Below are 24,423 nucleotides of genomic sequence, written 5' to 3'. Positions count from 1 at the left end.
CTGCCCACCTGGGCACCCCGTCGGGCTCGCACCCCCAAAGTCCAGAGGGGCCTCTTAAGGCACAGATCACACCATGTCACTCCCTAGCTGTCCCCGCACTCGGAATAAAGGTTGGCCTCCTTGGTTCCCTTCCCAACCGAACTCCGCTGCACCATCCCCTTGGCCACCCGGCCTCCTCCCTATGCTGTCCTCCACCATCTGCACGCGCTCAGGGCCTTTGCACAGGCTCAGTCACATTCTTTTGCTCGATGTTGGCTCCTCAGGGGACACACCTTTCCTGGCCACCTGATCACCGTAACTGCCTCCAGCACGTCTGCCTTTCAACCGAGGGATGTTTCTCTGTGCCCTTTGTCACCATCTGACACACTGTGTATTACTTTATTTATCTGTCTGGCTTCAACTAGAATGTCAGCTCCAGGGCTTCCCTGGTGGCACAGTGGTTAAGAACCCGCCTGCCAATGCAGGGGACACGGGTTAGAGCCCTGGGCCAGGAAGATCCCACATGCTGCAGAGCAACTAAGCCCGTGTGCCACAACTACTGAGCCTGTGCTCTAGAGCCTGTGAGCCACAAGTACTGAAGCTCACACGCCACAATTACTGAGCCCGCGAGCCTAGAGCCCCTGCTCCACAACAAGAGAAGCCACCGCGATGAGAAGCCCGCACACCACGGTGAAGAGTAGCCCCCGCTCACCACAACTAGAGAAAGCCCGCGCACAGCAATGAAGACCCAACACAGCCAAAACTAAAAATAAAATAAATTAAAAAAAAAAAAAAGAATGTCAGCTCCAGGAGCCAAGGATTTGGACTGTTTTGTTTACTGCTGTGTCCCCGGTGCTAAGACTGGGCTGGACTGACTGTCCCCCCACCACTCCAGGAGAGATGCCGGAAGTGTTAGTGCCTCACTTGGGGTGGCCCCCGCCTGGGCCCCTGAGTGACAGCGAAGAACACAGCCCCAGCTGACCCACAGCAGACGCACTGTGAGTGCTGTCTGGGGGCTGCTTGTTAGCTGGCATATCCTGACTGTGCTGACTGCCGTATGAGCTGGCTTCTGCCTCCATCACACTGAGTGGGGGCAATAAAACTGCCGGCTCCTACCTCTCAAGGCTGAGGTCAGGCACCAGCAGACCAGGGGGTGCATGGAAATATGCTTGGGTGTCAGGTAGTACTGAGAAAGTGGCAGTTGGCTTTTGGTCAAGGGACTGAGGAAGGCCCCTCTCCTCCTTTGGACCTGAGTCTGCCTCTGCTGGTGCTCCTGAGAGTCAGTAATACGTGAGAAACAGGAGCACTGGGAACAGCATGTATCAGTCAGCACGGAGCAGATTATGCCGGGTAAGAAACAGACCCCTGCATCCGTGTGGCCTAAAATGACAGTGGTGTGTTTCTTGCTCACACTCTGTGTCCGCCCTGGGTTGACTAGGGGCTGTGCTCATCACTGGCACACTAGGCTGACGAAGCAGCTCCCACCCCAAACGTCTGGCCTCCGAGGCAGAGGGAGAGTTCTGGAAGGCACACAGCAGCATTTACATCTTCCAGCCTGGGGATGACCCACCACTTGTGCTCACAGCTCACTGGGCAGTGCTTGTCAGACAGCGTCACCCCACCCCAGAGAAGCCAGGCAGTGCAGTCCTGCTCCGTGCTCGGAAGGGGTGATGGCGGGTGGGATCCAGGGTTGGCTGTCAGTGGGCTCCGGCTGTGAGCACCCCCACACCTAGTGCTTGTGGACACAGGGTAGCCTTTGGCTTAGGGGCCTGAACATCCAGGGGCAGCTGTGGCGTCAGGTGTAGTTGTATCCAGGAGCTGGGCCTAGGGCAGTGGGGTCCTGTGTCTGTCTCCCTGCTTTTCTCTGTGGATAGGAAAGGGGGCCCGTCCTCCACGCTGTGTATACCAGCGGTACTCAATTAGGATTTGGGGGGTGCAAGAGACAGAAAACCTGACCCAGACAGCCTCAACTCCAAAAAGTACTTCATTGACTCAGCTGAAAAGGCCTGCAGGCCTTGCTTTTCATTCATTTGCTTAACAATTGAGCATCTACTCTGTGCCAGGCACTGAAGTATGTGCTGGGAACCCCTTTTGTTATGTGAACAAATCATGTAGATATCCTTGTCTCCCTAGAACTTACCATCTAATGGTGCGGAGGGGGTGCGCGGGGACGATGGGCAGTGATCGCGGAGGTGGAACGTGGGTGTCAGGGACTAGGAGGTGGGGAAGAGAGGTGGGAGGGGCCAGGGTGTCCGGGGGGCCGGGGTGGGGCTGCTCACCAGGCACGCAGCTTCTGTTTTTGCCGTTCCCGGTGCTGGGCTTCCACCCCCAAGGCCACCGCGTGGTCCAGTGCGGCTGCGGGGTTCAGATGGGGAGGAGAGAGGGGTTCAGACAGGAGGTGCGCCAGCTCCTGCCACCCGTTTAGAGAGCCTCTCCCAAGTCCCACGCGGCAGCCTGTGCTTACGGCTCACGGGTCAGAGCTGACCGTCGTAGCTGCAGGGAGGCTGGGAGGCAAGTCGTGGCCAGGTGTGTCGGCTCCCCATATGGCCAGGTGTCTGTCCCTCACAGGAGAGGGAACACACTCTAGTGGGTCAGCACTGAGGCTGCAGGCTTAGCCCGGGCTCAAATCCTTGCTGTGTGGCCTTGGGCGAGACCGTCCCCCTCTCCAAGCCTCAGTGGCCTTGTCTGTAAAATGGAGCTGACGGTGACCAGTTTCGGGGTTGCCTGCCGGCCCCTGGGGGGGTGGGGATTGGTGAGCACCCCGCCCACTCGCTGCCCCCCTTTTCAGTACTCGTTGTGCAATGAGCCGCTCATCGAGCTGTCCAACCCTGGTGCCAGCGGCTCCCTGTTCTACGTCACCAGCGACGATGAGTTCATCATCAAGACGGTGATGCACAAGGAGGCCGAGTTCCTGCAGAAGCTGCTGCCCGGCTACTACATGGTGGGAGCGCCGTGCCCCTCCAGCCCCAGCGCCCCCGACCTCACACCCTCCTCCTCCCTCTGCCCGAGGAGCCGTGGGCACTAGTCCCCCCACACCAGCACTACCCCCCACCCCCGGGCACCAGCATCTCCCTCCCCCCCCGCACACACACCCCGGCACCACCCACCCTGGGCACCATCCCCTCCAGGCAGGCCGTCCTGGGTCACTGAACCCCACCCGCAGGACCCCCTCACGTGGCAGGCAGGAACAGCCATCTGGGCCCTGTTGGCCATCCCCCCAGCCCACTGCCCTGAGTCATGGGTCCTAGAAATCATGGCTTCGCGCCTCGTGTCTCAACAGCCGGTGACTCAGAGAGGCGCTGGGGAGGTGGGCCTGGCTGCCAGCTGGCATTTGGGCCGCTGGGCGGGGGTGGGAGCAGGAGCCTCAGACTTGCTGGCCTGCAGTAGCGGGGGTCCTGATACACACACAGATGTGGGCAGGGGCAGAGGCCCCGGGCAGCTCTGCACAGGTCGTGACCCATCTCTCCCTGTGGGGTGCACCACCCACCCCAGCCGTGCATGATCTTGGGTGAGACCCCCGGCTCCCCTAGCTCACGGGGTCAGCAAACTTGTTCTGTAAAGGGCCAGACAGTAAACATTTTCAGCTTTGTGAGTGACAGCCTCTGTCTCCACGGCTCAGCTCTGCCGTGGCAGCGAGAGAGCTGCCACAGACGAGGCGAGAGCCAGTAGCCATGGCCGAGTGCCAGTAAAGCTTCTCTTCTGGACACTGACGTGAGCACTTTACGTAATGTTCACATGTCACAGGACGCTGTTTTTCTTTTATTTTTTTAACAATGTAAAACCATTCTTAGCTCCCGACTGTACAAAGACAAGTGGCCTGGATTTGGCCCTCGGGCCGGAGTTTGCTGACCCCTGCCCTGGACACGCCTGGAGGCCATGCCCGCCATCCCCCCAGTTTGGGCTGGGGAGGTGGGACACCTGGGTCTGACCTGGTGGGAAGCCGGGCCCAGACACCTCGGCAGCATCCCCTGGGGCCCTTTATGGAAAGGCTGTCTCTCGCTGGGCCTGACTCTGTAGAAACAGATCCTCCTGGCTCTTCCAGGTGGGGTGATGGCGAACTCATCTGGCTGGCTGTACAGTCAGGGTGCTGGGGGCGCGGAGAGAGGAACGAGCCTGGGAGAGGTGGTCAGGGTGGGCTTCCTGAGGAGGTGGCCTCTGGCCTGAGATCTGTGGGGCAGACAGGGTGCCGTGCAGGCTGCGGGCACAGCTCCCGGCGTCATCTCCAGTGACCCTCTCCTCCCCAGAACCTCAACCAGAACCCACGGACGCTGCTGCCCAAGTTCTACGGACTGTACTGTGTGCAGTCGGGCGGGAAGAACATACGCGTGGTGGTGATGAACAACGTGCTGCCGCGCGTGGTCAGGATGCACCTCAAGTTCGACCTCAAGGGCTCCACGTACAAGCGGCGGGCCAGCAAGAAGGAGAAGGAAAAGAGCATCCCCACCTACAAAGACCTGGACTTCATCCAGGACATGCCTGAGGGGCTCATGCTCGACGCCGACACCTTCTCCGCGCTCGTCAAGACGCTGCAGCGCGACTGCCTGGTGAGGAGGGGCCTGGCCGGGGCCGTGATTACGGGGCCTCCATCTCTGAGACCCGGTTTTCCCACCTGTAAAGTGGGGACGCAGTGTGAGCTCGAGATACGCGCTCCCTCCCTGCCCCAGCCCCACCTCAGGCTGCGTTCCTGCTGCCGAAACAAAGCCCCAGGAGCAGCCTGGTGTTTTCAGGGAGGGCCCTCACCTTACAGCGCACCTCAGATCAGGCTTGTGCGGGCTCCAAGCTGCCCTCCATGGGCAGGTGCTTCTTAGGAAAAAAGAAAACCCGCCAGGCCCTTCGCAGGCCTTGCAACTGCAGTCTGCCCGCGCCCCCTTCGGCCTCAGAGGCGAGGATACGGAGGCCTGGCAGGGCTCAGGCCAGGCCTGGGTCCTCCAGGGTCCCCTCTGCACCCCGGCTCCCAGACCCCTCCCCAGAAAACCACCAGACACCTCAGGGCCCCACGGCTTTCAAGAGCCCACCCCCCAGGGCCCGGGTGTCCCCGTCCTGGGCTGCACCTTGGGGCCTGCAGCAGGACCAGAGAACCAGGCTCCTGAACCAGGGCCAGGGCGGCCTGGCCTCGAGTCAGAAGCTGTGCCCCAGGCCCACCGCTGGGGTCCCCAGTGGGATGAGGATGGGGCCTCCCACCTGGCTGTGGGGACTGAGTGGACACAGACCCAGATGGGGGTGGGGTGTGGGGGTTGGGGGGCAGCTGGCGCCTCCCCCTGACCCCCGGCCCCACAGGTGCTGGAGAGCTTCAAGATCATGGACTACAGCCTGCTCCTGGGCGTGCACAACATCGACCAGCAGGAGCGTGAGCGGCAGGCCGAGGGCGCCCAGAGCACCGCTGACGAGAAGCGGCCGCTGGGCCAGAAGGCGCTCTACTCCACGGCCATGGAGTCCATCCAGGGCGGGGCCGCGCGCGGGGAGGCCATCGAGACGGACGACACGTAGGTGGCAGGGCTCGGGGGCTTCCCGTTCTCATCTCTGCCCCGGCCCCCTTGCCAGGCGAGAAGCGGGCGGGGGGAGTCGTGAGGAAGGTGAGAGGGATACGACCGAGTCCAGGGTCTGGCCTGTTCCTGGTTTGTCAAGCGGACAGCAGCGCCTACCCATCCCCCAGCCCCCCGTGCCCCGAGGGGTGGACGGCAGACACACAGCTGTGGCCAGGTGTTCTGACCAGGGCGTCCAGATCAGTCAGTCAGTAGATGGAGGTCATTGGCCATCCCTGTGGGAAGCACAGATCCCCTTCCCTCCCGCTGGGCCCCAGGGTGGGTTAAAGCGCCACCGTAGGCAGCAAAGCTGGAAAAGTGTTGAAAGACGGCCCCCCGGAGAAGGTGGAAGATACCAAACCCGGGACCCACCGGGGGCAGGGCTGAGAACGGTCCTTCCCTGGCGATGCCAGGCGGCAGTGAGGGGTGACCGGTCCAGAGAGGAGTGCGTCCCCTGACCCCACCCACCACCTGGCCGACCTGGTCCTGCCCTGGGGGCTTGGGCGCGGTCGCTGACATACTCACAGAGTATCCCTACCACCCACCCTGTGCTTCTCACGTTCAGGGTCCGGTCACTTTCTCTGGGGCGTCCTGAGCACTGTGGTGGGTGGAGCAGCATCCCTGCCCTCCAGTCGTGACAACCACACATGTCCCCAGACAGCATCACTGTCCCCTGAGGACAGAGTCGCCCCAGATGGAAACGGCTGCTGTGGACAGGTGTCACGATTGTCCCCTCATCACCAGGCATTGACCATGCCGGGAACTGGCGGCACCCTCCATTTCCGGACCCTGTTCAGTCCTTGGGGGGTAGGGGGCCCTGGAGGAGGAGGGTGGCATCCCCATGTCTTCAGCTGGGAAAAGGAGGCTCAGAGGTGGGGCTAGCCGTCAGGGTGCAACAGCCAGCTGGGGGACGGGCCGAGGCTTGACCCCGGCCTGGCCACCACACTGGGCCGCCAGCTGAAGGGCCCTGACTGGGCTGAGGCTGGGAGGACACGAGCTGGCCCGGAGCTCAGCCGTGTGGCGTTCGTAGGGTTGGTGCCAGGCCAGGCGAGATGGCAGGGCGTGCAGGTGAGCTCGGGTGTGGAGTGTGGCTGGCAGAGCCTCTGGGGCCCTAATGACTGCAGGACAGCTGCTGCATCGTGCAACCTCGCTAAGTGCGCGGGGCAGGCTCAGCCTGGGGCTGCATGAGGCCATTAACTCTCCAGGTTGCACCTAGAAGTCTGGTCCTGCCCGGGAGCCTGCACGTGCACATGCGGGCATGTGTGCGTGTGCCTACGTGTGTGTGCAAGTTCCGCATGTGCACGTGTGGGGGTGCGCACATCTGGGTCTCATGGCCGGGACTCCTCTGCACCCTGTGGCCTCCAGCTTTGACTTGGTGAGCTGGCCGGAAGAGCTGCTCGACCCCTCACCAGGGTGGGGTTCCCAGGTGCCTGGACCCCCTCTGAGGGTCCAGCCAGGCTGCCATCTACAGGGAGCGTGTGGATCCTCAAGCCCCAGGCCCCATCAGTCCTGCCTGCGTCTCCCTCCATCTCTGTCCCTGCAAGTCCCAGACCAGGCCCAGGGCCCCAGGCTCGGGGCTCCAGGCCACCTCCAACCTGTGCCCCTGACAGGCAGGCCTGCCCCTGAGGCAGCTCTGCAGGTGCTGATACTCTCGACCCCTTTCCCCAGGATGGGCGGGATCCCCGCTGTGAACGGCCGCGGGGAGCGGCTTCTGCTACACATTGGTATCATCGACATCCTGCAGTCCTACAGGTGGGTGCCCGCCCCCCATCCTGTGGTCCTCCAGGTGGGAGCCCGTGCCCCCTCCAGCCTGCGGTCCCACGGGTGGGTGCCTGCCCCCACCCTGTCTCCCCACTCCCCAGTGAGAGCCCGGTCAGGGCCAGTGCAGGGCTGGGTGGTGGGTGAGGTGTCGCCAGCTGACTGACTGTGGGCCCTGCCGTGTGCCAAGTGCTGGGCGGAACAGAGCAAGACGGAAACACCCTGTGGCTGGGAAGCGCAACATCTCTGGAAGGTTCCTACACTTCCAGAAATAAATGCTCACAGCCGATGCCGTGTGCTGTGTGGTCTCGAGTGTGGACACGAGCGTGGTGTAGCCGAAGGAACCAGACGCTCTTGGGTGACGGGCAGCTCCGTTACCCGTGCCTTGTGCTTTGCACGCTTACAGCAGTGAGCGTCTCTTGTTAGTTTTTTATCGAAGGAGTTACACACAGTCCAGGCGTGACAGGCAGGTTGTGGCCGTGGCGGTCCCCCTTTCCCGTCCACACCCCACCCCATGCCGGGAACTCCACTTGGCGTTGGGTGACTCCTCTGCCTGCTGGTCACCTCTTGCCCATCAGACGGCTGATGTTTGCAGCCTGTTTCCTCTCCTGAGGGCTGACCCCACCCCCTGCAGGCGTCTCCCTTCCGTTTGGAGCAGGAGCAGGCAGCTCCAGGGTTTCTGCAGAGGCCCCGGGTGGGGCGAGGGGAGCTCACCCTGAGGCGGAGGTGTGTGCCAAGGGAGGGGCTCCTTCCCCCTGCAGCCTAGAGGTGTCCAGGAAGGCTGCCTGGAGGAGGCAACATTCTCCCCAGCCCCGGTGTCAGGCGGGGCCTAGCTGGGGGTCATGGTGCAGGGCGCTCACTCCAGCAGCGAGGGGCCGGGCTCAGCCTGGCCCGTGGGAGAGAGGAAGGGTGGGCTCTGTCCCGCACGGGGGGCTATGTACCACGACCTTTCCACTGCCACCCCCAGAGAATGTGGTGGGAGCAGCCAGCAGGTGGGGGGGGCGGTCAAGGGGGCAGGAAAGGGGAGGTGGCCTCTGGCTGATGCAACAGGTGGCCTCATTGCTCTAGACCAGGACTCCTCTACCCCCTTGATGCCAGGAACACTCCCACCCGTGCTAACCACAAACGTCCCTAGATATCAACAGTGTCCCCTGGAATGGGCTTGCCCAGAAGAGGACCCCTGGACCTGAAGGTTTGGCTGACGTTCTGGGCGTTTTCTTCTCTGCAGGTTCATCAAGAAGCTGGAACACACCTGGAAGGCTCTCGTCCATGATGGGGTGAGCATCGTTTGTTCGTTCATTCCGTCCATCCGTCCACAAACGCACCGACCGTCTCCCTGGGCCAGGCACAGGTGCTAAAGAGCTGAGAGATGCGTCCCCCTTTCTGGAGCCACAGTCATGGGCCAAGGGGTCCGGGCTGAGATGAGGAAGCAAGGCAGCTGCAGGATCCTCAACGAGGGGTCCGAGCCATCCGTGAGCGGTACACGAAGGCTTCCTGGAGCGGGTCGGGGGGCCCCGAGCTGAGTGGGAAGGATTCCCAAGGACAGGCTGACCCGGAGAGTCAGGGGCCGGCCAGGCAGAGAGCATTCTGGGAACGTGTGATGTGGAGGGCGTCTTGGGCCTCAGCTGCACCCTGGGGGCAATACTGCACAACTCTGACCCCTGCTGCCCCATGGGGGTGGGGCCTGCTTAGATGGACCGGCTCAGTTATTTGAGAAAAGCTTGAAATTCATGTTTTCCTGTGAGCGCAGCCAACCCGTGAACACTTGCAGTGAATTACTTCAGAATGTAAAAGACTGTGAGGACCAAGAGTTGGGGCTAAACAGAGCCTGCCTGTGGGCCCGAGGCAGCCCGCGCACCCCTGGTCCAGCTGTGGACCCTCAGGCGGAGGCCTCTCCTCCCATGGGCCCCCCCGCCCCCCGCAGGCCAGCTCTCACTCAAGTGCTAAGGGCTGTGTGTGTGCCTGCAGTCTGTAAAATGCAGCATCCTAACTAGCCCGCCCACCACTCAGCGTTTGGAGGGTCTGGGGGACCTTCCGGAATAAGCGCTGAGAAGGTCCAGGTTACAGCTGGGCGGCCGCGACCCCCATCAGAGGATTTGGGTCGACTCCCCAGGAGCCTCAAATGTTGATGGAAGTAACCGTCCAGGTGTGAGCATCCTGGGGCCAGTAGGATGGCCCTCAGTGTTGGGGGCCAGGTTCTTCCTGTGTGTTGCTGCACACCCCCAGGCGTTGTCCTCAGCCCCTGGCCCCAGCCGGAGGGAGGGGCGCCCTTCCTCTCAGGGCGGAGAGACTCTTCCGTTATCTCAGCTCATCTCAGCTCGCCAGCCGGCCGGAACGTGGTCATGTGGCCATGTGGCCACGCCTCCACGCAGGCAAGGATAGAGTGCAGCGTTCGTTGTGGGAGGCCACATGTCCAGATGGGTTCTGTTATGTTACAGCCGGGGGAGGACACCGGGCGGTGTCAGGGGACATCTGTGGCGGTCACACTGGGGGGCTCCTGGCATCGAGTGGGTGGGGACCGGGGATGCTGCTCCACACCCCATAATGCCCAGGACGGCCCCCAGAGAACGACCGGCCTGCTGTCAGCAGTGCTAGGGAGACCGTGCCATAGCGGGCGAGGAGACTGGATCCCAGGGACAGCAAGGGTGTCCGTCCAGGGGCCCAGCCCGTATCGCGCCCCGACCGTGTGCCGGGCTCCCTGCCTCACGTCCCTACATCCTGGCGAGGCCGGCAGCCTCCAGTCTCCGCGTGGCACAGATGAGGAGCAGTGCGTGGCCAGGGCCGCCCCCACCTGAGTGCAGGACGCCGGGCCTGCCTGCCCCGAGGACGCCAGCCTCCCTCAGCCACAGGGACAGGCCTGCAACCCAGCTTTCGAAGCAGGCGCGGGCCGCGCTCTCCCCTACCCTTGCCTTAGAGATTCTTTCCGGTTTCTTGATTTTAATACTTACCTGTTCACCTCTTTGAAACATGGTTCAAAAAGTTAAAATTACAGATGCGATTATTAGGAAACCATCTTCCTGCTTCCCTGTCCCTACCTGCTCCTTGGGTCCCCTCCCCACAGAGGCTACATCCCGCCCCCGACACGGGAGCCTCCATGGGGCCACAGCACTCACACCTGCCTGCCCTCGGGCCCCTACTTCCCTTCCCAGGACACCATCTCTGTGCACCGACCCAGCTTCTACGCCGAGCGCTTCTTCAAGTTCATGAGCAACACGGTCTTCCGGAAGAACTCCTGTGAGTGCCCAGGCCCTCTGGGTGGGGGCGTGGAGGGAAGAGGGCGGAAGATCAAGGGCAGGGTAAACCTGGAGCGCTGGTCCTGTGTTCAGCCAGCCTTGGGCCTCAGGCGGGGACCTGGTCCAGGGCACAGGGCAGTGGGGGTGGCGCCCGCCCAGTCCCAGTCCTCTCCTTCCCGCTCAGCCTTGAGCAAGTGATGCCCCCTCCGCACCTCAGTTTCCCCATCTGTACAGAGCCAGGAGGGGGAGGTGTGTTTACGCACGCGATCAGTGGGGAAGCACCGTTGCCAAGGAAATGGGACCTTGCCACACGGAAGCCGGCCAGTCATCAGCCCAACTGGGCGTCGTCGGGGAGGGCGCAGGGCAATCGTGGTGGCCATGGCCCATGGTGGCCTCTGGAGGTCCCATGTCCGTGCTGGGCCTCCAGAGTCACAGACCCTGGTGCACCCCAGGCCGGACCCCACGTGGGGCCTGAAGGGGTCTTTCTCCCTACGTGTCTGTCGTCGTCCCCCCAACCCCTCACCTACCCCCAAAAGGCAGGGTGCTTGTTCACTCTGGTCACTCCACGTCCCCAGCGTCCAGCTCGGGGCCTGGCACACAGTAGGTGCTCAGTAAGCGTCTGTGGGCGTGGGGGTGGTCTTGGTGTGCACCTTACTGTCCAGGCCTTGCACTCCATGGGGGCTCCACGCAGGCAGTGGGAAGGGGCAGGCCCAGTGTCTGGCTCTCAGCTGGGGGGCTGCTCTCACTGCCTGGGCCAGATGTGTGCGGGCCATGAGCCAGCGCCGGTCACCTGCAGCTGGCTCTCGGCACAGCTCCACGTTCTGTGACATCTAGTTGTACGCTGAGGTTGACTGTGGAGGGACCGTTTACACCATGGAAATCGGCAAATACCACAAACCCAGCCTCTGTCCCCAGAGAGCCGGTTGTTAACCTTTACCAGTACATCTCTTCCTGGAACCTTCTCAGGGTGCTGTGGTCCAGGGAGTGCCGGCCTCCAGGGACTGGATGGCTGTACCTAAGGCAAACCGAGCGCCTACTGTATGCGGGAGCTAAGCTCGCCATGCTGGGGGCAGAGGTCACAGGGCCCGCTGGGAGAGGGTGGTGACAGGTCCTGACGGGGCGCAGAGGGCGTCTCGGGGTTTACCCGCCTCCCCTGACCCTGATGTTGCAGACAAGGACTTGGGGGCCCCGAGAGCTGAGCTGCGTTCCCCAGGCCATTGCAGCCTGCATGGGAGCCACACCCTTGGTGCTGAGCCCCACTGTCCCAGGCCTTGACTTCCATGTCAGCGGCGGGGCCGTGGCCGGGTGGGCTGCGACACAGTGGGTGAGGCCCCAGAGTGCGTGGCAAGTGTTGGGAGCTGCTGGTCTGCTGCTGTTTCTGGGGGCCGGGGTGGGAGTGCTGGATCCCCGGGGGCTCATCCCATCTCTCTTGACAGGCAGGACAGGTACCTGGGGCTCCTGGCACCTCCCGAGGCAAGCCGGGTGGAAAGCAGGGCAGGCTTTCTCCACCAAGAGTGAAGAGCACTGGGGGACAGGCTGGAGGTGGGGCGGGGTGGGGGGGTGGCAGCCAGGCTTTTGTACAACGGAGGCACCGGGGGCTGCAGGGCCCGGCCTCGGTGCTGCCACCCAAGCACCAACCGCCCTTCCTCTGCAGCCCTCAAGTCCTCGCCGTCCAAGAAGGGCCGCGGTGCCTTGCTGGCCGTCAAGCCCCTGGGGCCCACCGCCGCCTTCTCGGCCAGCCAGATCCCCAGCGAGCGGGAGGACGCGCAGTACGACCTGCGGGGGGCCCGCAGCTACCCCACACTGGAGGATGAAGGTGAGCAGGCGGTTGGGAGATAAGGGGGCCCCTGGGGCAAGGCGTCGTCCCTGGGGGGCTGGGAAGGGAGGGGTTCAGGGAGCAACAGCAGCAGTCCAACAGGAGGAAGCAGCCCCTGCAGCTGGGCCTAGCCTGGATGGGAAGGGGCGGTGACTGGAACCCAGCTGGGAAGTGGGGAGCAGCTGGGACGGGGCCCCCGGAAGAGCCACAGTGAAGGTTGAACATAGACTTTGCCTCCCCGCCCACCCCCACCCCCACCCCCCGCAACCCACGCCCCAGAGGTGACAGGCTCCCTTCACATCAGAGGTGCACAGAGACCTGGAGGGATGAAGTACTTGATTGGGTTGGGCCTGATGTTCCGGAAGGTCCCTCCCGTCCCTTGGGTCAGAGATTCCAGGCAGGGAGGGGCTGGTGGAAGAGCATCAAGGAAGGGAGAAGCTGCCTGTGCAAGAGGCCCTGGGGTGTGACCTGGCCTAGCCTGTTGTGTGGGAGGCACAGCAAGGAGCCTGTATGTCTGGAGCAGAGCGGGAGGGGGGAGAGGGCAGGTGAGGCCTGTGGAGCAGGACCCCCTGGGGGCCGAAGGGAGGGGTTCGGATTTCAGTTTGAGAGCAGTGGGAAGCTACTGGAAGGTCTTATGCCAGGGGGAAATTGGAGCACATCTGCCCGCTTAAAGCTGGCAGGGACGACAGTGTGGGGTGGCAGGTGGGAGTAGGGGGCATGGGTGGTAGAGGGTGAGCCGAGTTGTAGGTGGAGCCCAGAGGCCTCCCAGGCCCCTGCAAGTGCCCACCCACTCCTCGCCACAGGCCGGCCAGACCTCCTGCCCTGCACACCGCCTTCTTTCGAGGAGGCCACCACCGCCTCCATCGCCACGACCCTGTCCTCCACGTCCCTCTCCATCCCAGAGCGGTCCCCCTCGGAGACATCAGAGCAGCCGCGGTACAGGTGAGCAGACCAAACGTGTCCCTCCGCGGGGGGCTGTGCGTAGGCGGGGCCTCGCCCCACTTCTCCCACCTCCTTGTGGTCTCTCTGCAGGCGGCGCACGCAGTCCTCCGGACAGGATGGCCGGTGAGCTGAGACCCCAGCCCTCTCCCTCTTTCTCTCCCCCGCCCGCCCCAGTCCATCCCCCGCTTTCCCCACCCAGAGCCCTTCGTCTCTGACCACTGCTTTCCGGGCACAGATTCAAGTCAGGCTCTAGACCGCATAGGATATCTCAGGTGATTCTGTGTCTGTCTCCCACCTGGCTGCCCAGAGGACCCTGCTCCGACACGTGCCTGTTGGTTCTTCTTTCTCTTTTTATTAATATTTTTATTCTAAGAGATACAAAAAGGAAAATAGTTAAGATGTTTCCCCCTGCCCCATGCCTGCTCCCCTTTCTGGGAGCAACCCCCGGACGGAGTTTTTGTCTCTTTCCGGAGATATTTGTGAATATACAAGCAGACACATGTTCGGGCCTGTCTCTCCTCACATTTTGACCAGCGTGCACTCTGGGCGGCACACTGCCCCTTACTCTGTCACCTACCAGCAGAAGGTCACCTGTCTGAGCAGGTGGAGCATGTGCTGGTTGCCGTCCCTCTAATGGGCCATGGACACTTGGGTTGTTCCCAGTTGTTTCATCTTGTAACAGGACTGCAGTGAAGAGGGCATTTCTGTAATTAGTTTTTTTGGGATAATTCCTGCCAGTTGAAAAAAAAGTCATGGTACAAAACATCTTTGGTGCAAAGTGCATCCCCCTCTGTCCAGCTACCTGCTCTGATGTCAGCCACCATTTTGCTCCCTGGTGTTGCCATCCAGAGATTCTGCACGTCTGGATGCTGCAATGTTCTGACCCACCTGCACCACGGGTCTCAGCCTGGAACCCCAGAACTACCTCACCCCCTAGTCCAGGCCCCAGGCAGGTGCCTAGCTGCCCCCAGGGGGTGGGCGGGATCCAGGCCACCATTCACTCATTATGCCTCTGCTGGTGCCAGAGTCACAGGATAGCCCCAGGTGGACTCTTGCAGCCCCCAGGCGGGCATGACGGCCAGAGGGACCAGGTGCGAGCTGGGCTGGCTCAGGGCCCTGGTCTGATGGTGCGTGGAGACAGCACCTCGTGGAGGCTACCAGCTTGTTACCGGGACTGGAAGTTGGCACCGGCCTGGAGCTCTGCTGGTGCTCCTGGCGGGGGGGGGGGGGGGGGGGGTGAGGAAGGAAACTGAGGCGCGGCTTCCCATTGCCTCCAGGCCCCAGGAGGAGGCGCATGCGGAGGAGGACCTGCAGCAGATCACAGTGCAGGTGGAGCCCGCGTGCAGCGTGGAAATCGTGGTCCCCAAAGAGGAAGATGCGGGGTGAGTGGCCCTCGAGTCCCTGCGGTCCTGTTACCTGGTTCCTGCATTCCAGTTCTGCTCTGGCCCCATTGGTCGAGAGTGGTCACGTGGCCAGCTGTCCGCTGGATAGGCTGGGAAAAGTAGTCCGCAAGCTGGGGGCGGGAATGGGGCTTCCGGGGCGTGGGGCATGGGGGGGAAGGGAGCGCGTGATGCCGGGAGCAGTGGGGGTCTTACACTCTGGGAAGGGTCGCCTCCTCCAGGGCTCAGAGCCGCCCTGTCATCTGAGGTTACTTTCCCTCCCACCCTTCCTCTCTTTGCCCTCTTAGCTTTGCTGGGGCTTGCGAGACAGCAACTTACAAGCTTTTCAAAGAACCAGTTGGGGACTTAGTTACCTTTTCCCCTGTTGTGTTTTGTTTTTATTTCATTCACTGTAACTCGCTAGTAATGACTTCTTTCTAGCTGCTTCTGGTTTGTTTTCTCACTTGTTTCTTTATTCCAGTGCTTAAATTCCTTTTTTTCTTTAATAATGAGGCCCTTAAGGCTATGTAGTTTTCTCTGAGTACTGCTTTTGCGGTGTCCCGTGGGTTTTGACATGAAGCAGTTCTTTTATACTGACTCACGTGTGCATGGTTAGTGATTTTTTTCTTATTTCCTCTTTGAATTAAGATAGTGGCTTTCAACCACTTGAGAGTGATTTTGCCCTCAGGGGAGAGTGGGCAGTGTCTGGGAACATCTTTGGTGGTCACGACCGGGGGTGCTCTTAACATCATGGTGGGAGCCAGGGACGCTGCTCTACACCCCACAGCGCCCAGGATGGGCCCCAGCAGAGAATGACCTGCCCGATGTCAGCAGTGCTGAGGGGGAGACCCTGGACTAAGGCTTTTTAGGGGTGTCTCTCAAGTGTTTAAGATTTTTTGTTTACCTTCTTGGTACTTACTTCTAACTTTATTAGGTTTCGAGCTGAAGAAAATGGCCTAAAAAAGTCTACGCTTTGGGGAATTCCCCGGTGGTTAAGAGTCTGCGCTTCCACTACAGGGGGCAGGGGTTCGATCCCTGGTCGGGGAACTGAGATCCCACATGCCGCTCAATGCAGCCAAAAAATTACGCTATTTTTTTTTTTTTTTTGGCTGGGTTGGGTCTTCGTTGCTGAGCGCGGGCTTTCCCTAATTGCAGTGAGCGGGGGCTACTCTTCGTTGTGGTGTGCAGGCTTCTCATTGCAGTGGCTTCTCTTTGTTGTGGAGCAAGGGCTCCAGGCATGCAGGCTTCAGTAGTTGTGGCAGGTGGGCTCAGTAGTTGTGGCTCTCGGGCTGTAGAGAGCAGGCCTAGTAGTTGCGGCGTACGGGCTTAGTTGCTCCATGGCATGTGGAATATTCCTGGACGAGGGCTCGAACCCGTGTCCCCTGCATTGGCAGGCAGATTCTTCACCACTGCACCCCAGGGAAGTCCCCAAAATTCCCTTTTTAAGTGTCCGTGGACACTTGGGAGAAAAGTGTCTTCTCTGTGAAAAGATGGAAAGTTCTCTACAAGCCTTTTCTGTCCAGTGTCTTGATTGGTGTCATCGGTTCCTTTATGTCCTTACTTGCCTCTTATCTGTTTGGGCTGTTTAATTCTGTAATTGCCTTATCCAGTTCTTCTTGCCTTTCCCATAATTTTTGCTTTATATGCTTTTTAGAATTTGTGTTCTATTTCTAGAGACTTTACTTAGCACTCCCAGCACACGTTCCCAGGTGCACTTTGCTATTATTTCACACACACGCACCAGTTCCTGCCACTGTCAGCTTTTTTGCCATTAACTGAAGTGTCGCGGTGGGAAATGTCATTCAGTCTTTGCCCCACAAAACAAGTTGCCCTCAAACGTGACTGGAGAACCAGTTCTTCACGGTTACAGGTGCTCTTTCTTCTCAGAACTCGTCATTTCATCCAGGAGGTGAAATTTAGTCACCAGTCACATGGCCGCCAGCCAAGGCCTCGGGCACGTTCCTCACCTTCACTCTGAGCCTCAGTTTCCTCATCTGTAACACAGGACAGCAGCAGCATCCCCCCTTCCCGAGTGGAAGTTTGGTGGGTTCATTCACACAAGGCCCTCAGACAGGCCTGGCACCTAGTAAGTGCTCAGAAAAGAGGAGAAAGAGGTTCTGGCCTCTCGGGGGTAGGTGCCATGTGTCCCCACTTTACAGACGAGGAAACTGAGGTTCCGAGAAAGAACGTGGTCCTCATGGCTGCCCAGCAAGTGAGTGGTGAGGCGGGGATCTGCCCACAGGCGTGAAGCTGAGCAAATAGAGGGGGAAGGGCCCGCCTGCTCGGGGGTGGGCACGTTGTTCCCTGGGCTGCAGCAGTGCTTGGGGGTGTTCTGTTTGTTTTGTGCGGGAACTAGAACGTGTCAGACAGGATGCATCCCTGCAGTCGGACTCCCTGCGTCAAGGACGGTGCGGAGCAGGGAGGGTCCTGGGGTGTGGGCTGGAGAAGGCGCGGGCTGTCCAGAGCACCCCCAGCCAGGACTCCCGTGTCTTCCCCGTGTCCCCAGGGAGGGGTCATCCCCGGCCTGTGCCTCTGCTGCCGTCGAAGTGGAAACTGCCAGCCAGGCCTCAGACGAGGAGGACGCGCCCGCCACAGACATCTACTTTGTAAGTCCTCCCGGGATCCCTCCCGTCGCCGGACCCTCCACCACTTGTGCTCACACGTGCACACACACGCACGTGCCTGTACGAACCCACGTGTGCTTACACCCACACCCGTTCACACACGCACACACTGCTCCCTCACAGGCTCGTGCTGACACGTCGCACACTCAAGGCGCCTGTGCACACCTGCACGTGCACTCACACTCAGGCACACGTGTGTGCTCACCTTTCAACACTCAGGGCCACGTGCCCGGCCAGCACGCTCACACTCAGGTGTTGGGGAGCACCCCCGTCCCTCACCATCTGGGCCCAGGCCCTCCGGCCCAGGCCTCATGACCACATCTGGTCACGAGCCAAGGCCCTGTCTTCAGCGGTGCCCCGGGAAACATCTGGAGTCCTCAAGTGCTCGGCCCCGCTGGCCTGAGGGGAGGCCCAGGCCCTGGGTCCCGGGGCAGCCCAGGCTGGCCGTGGTGGGCTGGCATGACGCGCACCTTCTCTCTCTGGGTGGTGGGTGCGGAGGGTGGGCTCCGTGCTCAGGGAGGCCAGGGCCCCGCCGAGAGGGGCAGGTGGGCTCCACACTGCCGACTTCACAGGATGAGGATGCACAGCTGCTCCTGGACGAGGTGGCGTCCGTCAGAGTAGGAAGGGGCCCTGCCCCGGGGACCCGGGACCTCTCTCCAGAGCTGGGGGTCTCCTTCCCCACACACCTCCCATGGGCGGGCAGGGAGCTGAACCAGGAGCCTGGGTGAAGTGGGTGCCCGGGGGCCAGGGAGCCCCCGATAGTAGGTCCTGGAGCCATCTCCCTTGGGTGGCCCTGCTCAGGGATCACATGGTCCCAGTTACAAAAGAGAGGGCCAGACACGCGCCCAGCCGCCCATCCTCTTCCCGGACCTTCATTTTCACTTGCCCCAGGAAAATGAGCCGGGGCCTGCCCCCTGCCCGGCGCTGGGCCTTGGGGCCTGTTTGGGTGAGCTTGGCCCTCCCGCTGGCATCGCTGCTTCGTAACTAACACCGGCCTCCCTGCTCTCGGTCCCCGAGCCAGTGCTGCCAGGGCACGGCCCTGCCTGGCCTGGAGGGTACCAAGCGCACCCTGTGTGTCCCCCCACCTGCCGTCAGCTCCCGCCGGGGCTGGTTGCTTCCCGCTCTCTGGATCTGGGGGAGGTGGCCCCTGGGGCCGTGTCCTGTCGTGTGCGTCAGGGTTCCGAAATCCCCGAGTGGGCGGCCGGGCCCCGCGCAGCAGAGAAGGAAGCCAGTGGGACCCCTGCCGGCACCTCCTGCTTGGCCAGCGGCTCACCTGCCCCTCCCGGCGCCCTCCCTGCCTGACCACCTGCCAGATCCCTGTGGCTCATCCTGTCACTTCATCCTGTCCTCTGTTTGCTTCCTCCCCCGCCCGCCCGGCCCGCCCAGTTCACCGATGGGAGGTACTGGATTTACTCTCCCCGGCATCGCCGACTGCGGGCCGTGACGCTGAGCTCCTCAGGGACTGTAAGTGACCGTGGCAGGCCTCCAGGGAGCCCAGCCCCGCCCCGCGCCGTGGGCAACAGGGAGCCACAGGTCCTGGCTGTTCCTCTTCCTCTGAGAAGGGACTTGGGGAAAATGTCACTGTGGCTGAGGTCAGCCGCGCTGGCCCGTGTGGGGCTCTGTGCTGCAGGCATCCCATGGGGACGTTGCTTACTCCCCTCTGAGGTGGGCATCACTGGGCCTGCGGGCACACAGCTGGGGCTCCAGGGGCTGGCCTGGCTGTGGCAGGGTCTGCATCTGACCCCCATCCCCTGGCCGCCCTTGCCCCTTTTCCCACCCTCCCGGGTCAGGGACGTGCCAGGTGCCCTGCTCCCACTTGTTCAGACCTCGCTGCTGACGGCTCCCACGGGGTGTCTGTCCCCTGAAGGGGGTAGCGTCATGAGTCAGCAGCGGGACTGCAAAGCCAAGCCCTTAATTGCAGGAGAAAGGAGCTGGTGCCTCCATACCCATTTCACAGATGGAGACACCGAGTCCCTGGCTCTCCGGGGAGCCCCTGAGAGTACAGGGTAGACACAATCTGGATCCCGAGCTTCAGGCACCTGTGTGTCTAATAAACGCTTATCCACCCAGCGTGCCTGGAATGCTATGGGGATATTGTGTAGCGGTGGCATCGTTAGTACTTGTTATTGTCATTGTGAGCAATAAATGGGGGCCCAGAGAGGCCAAGTAACCTCCTAGAGGCACACAGCACTCAAACGGGCAGGACAAGGCAAAGGCCTAAAGCGAGACTTTGTGTTCTCAAGATGAGGCCCCTTGGAGACCACACTCCAGCCCCGTCAGCAGCCCCTCTGAGCGTCACTGGGTGTCGGGCGCTGCCGGGCGAGCCTGAAAAAGGGAGACTGCTTCCACAGCCCTCCCACCATGCTCGGTCCAGCCAGGGATGCCGCTCCCCAGAGATGGTCCCAGAGTCGGGGACACGTGGCGTGCAAGGGCCATGGGGTGGGGTGCTGTGGCAGAGGCTGCCTGGAGGGGGGTTGACACGGACTTTTGAGAAGCGCGTAGGGTGTGGGGAGGCAGAAGAGGAAGGGCGGTCTTGGCTGGAGCACCGAAGAGGCAGGAGCCTGGAGGCCGACGGGAGGAGAGGAAGCGGCAAGAGGAAGGCTGGACGCCGAGGCCCGCCGTGCGGGGCAGGTGTGCCCTTGGCCCAACTTCCGTGGGTCACCCAGGGCCGGCTCTTCACGGGGTTCCCTGCGGGACCCCTGTGTCATCCCCACTCTGAGCCCAGCAGGGCAGCCACCCCAGTGTCAGGGCCTGCTGTGGCCCCAGACGGGCCCGGCCCCGCCCCCCGGGCTCCCAGGTGGGCAGGGGGCCAGGGGGGTTATTGCTTTGTGACCCCCTGAAGGAATGAGCGGGGCCCGAGCTGGGGTCTCGCCCTGCTGCCCCAGATGCTTTGTGCGAACCCCTCCATAGGTGGACACGGTTCTCGTGGGTGCACGGCCTGGGCCCACATGGGTACCGGGACGGCCTGTGAGCTGCGGGGATGGTGGGGTGGTGGGGTGGAGAGGCAGCCGGCGGGCCCCGAGGGCAGCAGGGCAGAAGCTGGTTGCTGGTGGTGCCCCAACCCCGCCGAGGAGGGGTGGGTCTTGGGGTGCCATCGTGGGCTTAGGGGCCGTGGGACGCCCAGGGGGACGCGGCCAGGACAGGTGTGTTCTCTGGCGGCAGGGGTGGAGGTCACAGGCTGTGGGGGACGTTGAAGGAAGAGAGAACAGAAGGCGGCCGGGGGAGCCCCAAGAATGTTCTGGTGGTGAGAGCAGACCTGGGAGGGACGAGGGGGCCGGAGGAATGTATGTCCTCCCCGCAGTGGGACCCGGACTGGGACCCCACCCCAGACGCAGCTGGAGGAAGACCATCCTGTGGCCCCTCGGCGGCCAGTCCCCGCTCTGCCTGTCCCCAGGCCGGAACTTGGGCTCCGCTGCGCCCCCTCCCCAGGAAGGTGACCCCGGGCCCTTGGAGCGGGGCAGGGAGGCCTCTGCTGCTTGCTCTCTGGGTGGCGCCTGCCTGGGTCTCTCCTGAGCAAACCTGTGTGTGCCGGTGCTGAAAGGCTTCCCGGGTCAGGAAATGGGCCGCCCCCGTCGCCGCCACTCAGGGCCCCCAGCAGAGGGTCTCCAGGGTGCTGCCGGGCTAGGCTGGAGGTCAGGGTGCCACGGCGGGGGGTGGGGGGGGGGGGGTGGACAGCAGAGCAAACCAAGCCCCGCCCACCCTCCCCGCCTCCTGCTGTGCCGGCCCTGCCTTGACACCCCCCCCCCCACTCACCGCTTCCTGCTGCCCGCCCCACCGTGCTCTGGCCACTCAGCCCCAGAGGCCCGGCCCCCTGCCCCGCCGAGCCCGAGGGCCATCCGGGTTGGGGCAGGTCCCCGTCAGGGAGAGGGCAGCGGGGGCTGAGCCGCCCACCCGTGCCGCCTCGGGGGCCCCCTCTTTTATTTCTGTTTCTTCCTTCCTTCCTGTCGCCTCTGTCGCACCTCCTCGCACCTTGCTCTTCTTCTGCGCCCTTCCCGCACGTGCTGCCCGCCTGCCCTCCAGCCCACCGATGAGAGGAGCTGGGTGTACTCCCCGCTTCACTATAGCACGCAGGCCCACCCCGCCTCCGACGGCGAGAGCGACACAGTAAGTGCGCCGCGGCTGGCCAGCCGGGCCCACTCGGGGCTCAGGCCTGTGGCCTTGGCCAAGGAGGGCCTGAGAGCCTGGCCTCCAGGCACCCCGGGACTGACAGGGAAACTGAGGCCCAGGGTGGGAGGGGCAGCCGGGCTCTACCGTGCGGGGGCTTGTGTCCAGCCCTCATGGCTCCTGGGGTCCCTGGCCCTCGGCATCAGCTGTGGGGCCCGACCCGGCCAGGGGAGGCCCGGCGGGTGTGGGTCTGGCCCCGGCCCAACATGGCCTCACCCGCCCCCTGCCTCTTCAGTAATTCCTATGCAGGCACTGATGGAGCCGAGTGTCTGCTGCTGCCCCGGCTGCTCCCTGGAGGTGCTGCCCACCTGCTCAGCCCAGAGCTCGGGAGACGCCCGCCTGGCCGCCGGCCCTCACCCTCGCCCTCCCCTCGACGGCGCGGACGCTCGGGCTGCAGCGATCCCAATCCGGGCGACTCACCTGGCCCCGGCTCCCTGTCAGCTCCCTATGCCTGATACTGTGAACCCTCCTGAGTTTCCGATCATGTATTTATTTGGGGCCCTTATTCTTTGCACAGACATGGCAGCACACATGTGTGTTTTTTTAGAAAAAGAAAAAGGCCAAAAAAAACACAAAACCACCACACAATGGAAAAGAAAAAACTCCATTCCACTGCACTTCTGGTTCTTTGCTGTGCTTGCATGTGTCTTGCTGAGGGAACCAGGCCCTAGGCTCTGGGGACCTGCACCCCAGTGGAATCCATTCCAAGTCCTGGCCAGGATGGACGGGCCCCTGGGATGGAAGGGCCGCCGGGTCCCCAGGGCGCCTCTGGAGGCCTCCCATCGCGCCTGCCAGGTGCTCTTGGCTCAGGGTTTTGGGCCAAGAGCCGGACACAGTCCTTGAGGGTGGCCGGGCGGTGGCTGGGGGCGCTCTCCACCCTGTCACCCCTGCCATCTCTCAGCATCTGTTTCCCACCTCCCCGGTGACCTTGAGCAGGAATCACCAGGCGTGATTAGAACCTCCATGTGGACGCACGGCCGTCCCCTCTCAATGGAACTCAGGGCCGTGGGCTTACCTCTCCTCCAGAAGACGGACCAAGCTGGGAGGAGGCGGCCGGGCCCTCAGCCCACGGGACTTCCCGAGAGCCGTGTCCTGGAGCAGAGCCCCACAGTCAGGTGCCCGGCCTAGAGGACCAGACCCCCTTGAGTAAGAGGACTGACGTGGGCATCCTCTTTCTTTTTAATGGTGGGGGCACCTGTGCCGATTGAAGGACAGGAGAAGAAATTCTTGGTGAAAAACAAATTTTTTTTTTTTTTGGATGGTCATCTTCAGCAGGGCAACCACTGCTGGGCCCAGAGCCCCACAGGTCAGCCGCCAGGGGCCCCTGCTGTGTCCACAGCAGGCTGCTGGAGCTGGCAGCTTTGCAGGGTCTCTCCCGCCTCTGGAGAGGGACACAACAGGGATGGTTTCCCCTGGCCCGCCCCGCCCTGCATGGGAGGAGCTGGGAGCTAGCGTGGAGTGGAAGTTGCACCTTCTGGGAAAATTTCTCCCCACCTTTGCCTCCCTGGTGGAGCCTGAGACAGCTGGAGAACCCACCGACCCAGGAATTTGATTTTTTGAGTCCATTGCAAACTGCGTACACTGCTGTCTTCGTGCTCGGCGGGCCCCCTCCTCGCCTCCCCGGCACAGCCTGCTTCGTGCGCCTGGCCAGAACCTGGTGTCTAGCTGCACCTCTCCTCCCTGGAGAACCGGGCTGCGCCCTGGGGGCTCTCCCCGCGCAGGGCCGCCAGGGACACTTCAGCACGAAGCAGCTCTGGGAAGAGGACCTGTCCGAACAAGCCTGCAGTGTCCTGGACTAGAAGCAAAACAGCGTCCTCCCCTCCTGTCCACGGAAGGTGTGTCCAGACTCCAGAACGTCCTCGCCTGGACTTCACACGGGCGCCCTCTTCAGTGCCTGCCCCGTCCTGCCCAGGGGGAGGCGGGCTGAGTGGGCAGAGGTCTGAAGGGGACGAACAGGGACTGCTGAGTCGCCCAAAAGCCGACCGGAGTCCCCGCCCAGGCCCCCAGAGGCCGCGCACAGAGACACTGTGTCCCGTGGGGACCACCAGAGCATCGGGCCCCACGTCCAGGGCGCCCTTAGCCACCTGGAGCTGCAGGAGCTGGGCCCCTCAGGCTTTCCTGAGTGAACCACAGAACAAATGCATCAGTCCGATGCTGACTTGGAGAAATTTGCAAACCTTCTGGTGATCGAGACGTTTTCATTTCTGTGCTAAGTCATGAACACCCCTTTGAAGACCCCCTTTGTGTTAGTTGCATTCTTTGTCCCTTTTTCAGAGAACTGTCACACGGATGCAAAGTGGTCTGCGGACTGGGCCGATGGGAGGCATGTGCTTATGGTCAGGGCAAGGGTAGGAAGGCAGGACCTTATTTATCACGTGTAGTGAACTCGCGGCCTTCCCCAGACCCCCAGCAAGGAGGGCCCTGGACCCAGCCAGCTGTCGCCCCCACCCCGCCCCAGGATGGAAGTCTGTCGACTCCTTTGTGGCGATGTCCTGGTTCTGTCGCAGCTCGTCCCTGACGGCTGCTGTCACTGCGAACGTGGGCACGAGTGTACAAATGAAAGGCGTGTTCTGAGACTGACAAGGTGGAACCTCCGGTGTGTCCCCTGCTGGCCTCTGGCCTCTGCCTCCTCTCGCCCTCTCCCTCCACCACCTGGCTCAGTGCAATACTCCCGTCCCACTGGGGCCCCCTGCCATGGTACTGTCGCTGCAGCCCCTCGGTCCCCACTCCGGGACGAGCACCCTTGGCCACCTCTGGTGGTTAAGTTGCATCGCCTGTCCCCATCCCAACCCCGTTTTTATGGCCGAACTGATTTCCAAACACAACGAAACTGCAAACCTTGTGTGTCTTAATTCTCACCGGGGGTTCCGTGTGCTCAGCCCCCATGGTCTGGTGTGTGACAATCCGGGGCACAGCCTCCTCGGGCACAGGACGCCATCCCGCTCAAACCCAGAGCCATGGGCGCCTCTGTAACCGCAGCCACTGCTGGCCCTGTAACACTCATAT

The 24,423-nt window shown here is 62.3% G+C and overlaps 1 protein-coding gene across 7 annotated transcripts in view; it reads left to right on the top strand.

Moving 5' to 3' along the window:
- PIP5K1C (phosphatidylinositol-4-phosphate 5-kinase type 1 gamma) overlaps positions 1-24,423 on the top strand; it is a 60,063-nt gene extending 35,640 nt beyond the window's left edge. The window contains exons 6-19 of one of the 7 annotated variants that reach the window (XM_027085587.1): positions 2,768-2,920; positions 4,224-4,523; positions 5,257-5,462; positions 7,170-7,253; positions 8,488-8,536; positions 10,409-10,493; positions 12,147-12,308; positions 13,112-13,250; positions 13,341-13,373; positions 14,528-14,632; positions 17,136-17,235; positions 18,640-18,717; positions 21,274-21,357; positions 21,653-24,423. In XM_027085587.1, the coding sequence (XP_026941388.1) occupies positions 2,768-2,920; positions 4,224-4,523; positions 5,257-5,462; positions 7,170-7,253; positions 8,488-8,536; positions 10,409-10,493; positions 12,147-12,308; positions 13,112-13,250; positions 13,341-13,373; positions 14,528-14,632; positions 17,136-17,235; positions 18,640-18,717; positions 21,274-21,357; positions 21,653-21,655 (1,581 nt within the window). In that variant the 3' untranslated portion in view covers positions 21,656-24,423. The other 6 variants (XM_027085588.1, XM_027085590.1, XM_027085591.1 and 3 more) reach the window with 6 other exon arrangements.

Source organism: Aethalodelphis obliquidens, unplaced genomic scaffold (assembly GCF_003676395.1).
Source record: "Aethalodelphis obliquidens isolate GAN/ISIS:26980383/991018 unplaced genomic scaffold, ASM367639v1 scaffold53, whole genome shotgun sequence".
Classification (NCBI taxonomy): domain Eukaryota; kingdom Metazoa; phylum Chordata; class Mammalia; order Artiodactyla; family Delphinidae; genus Aethalodelphis; species Aethalodelphis obliquidens.
Note: the sequence above shows the minus strand (reverse complement) of the source record. Positions and strands in the feature narration are given on the sequence as shown.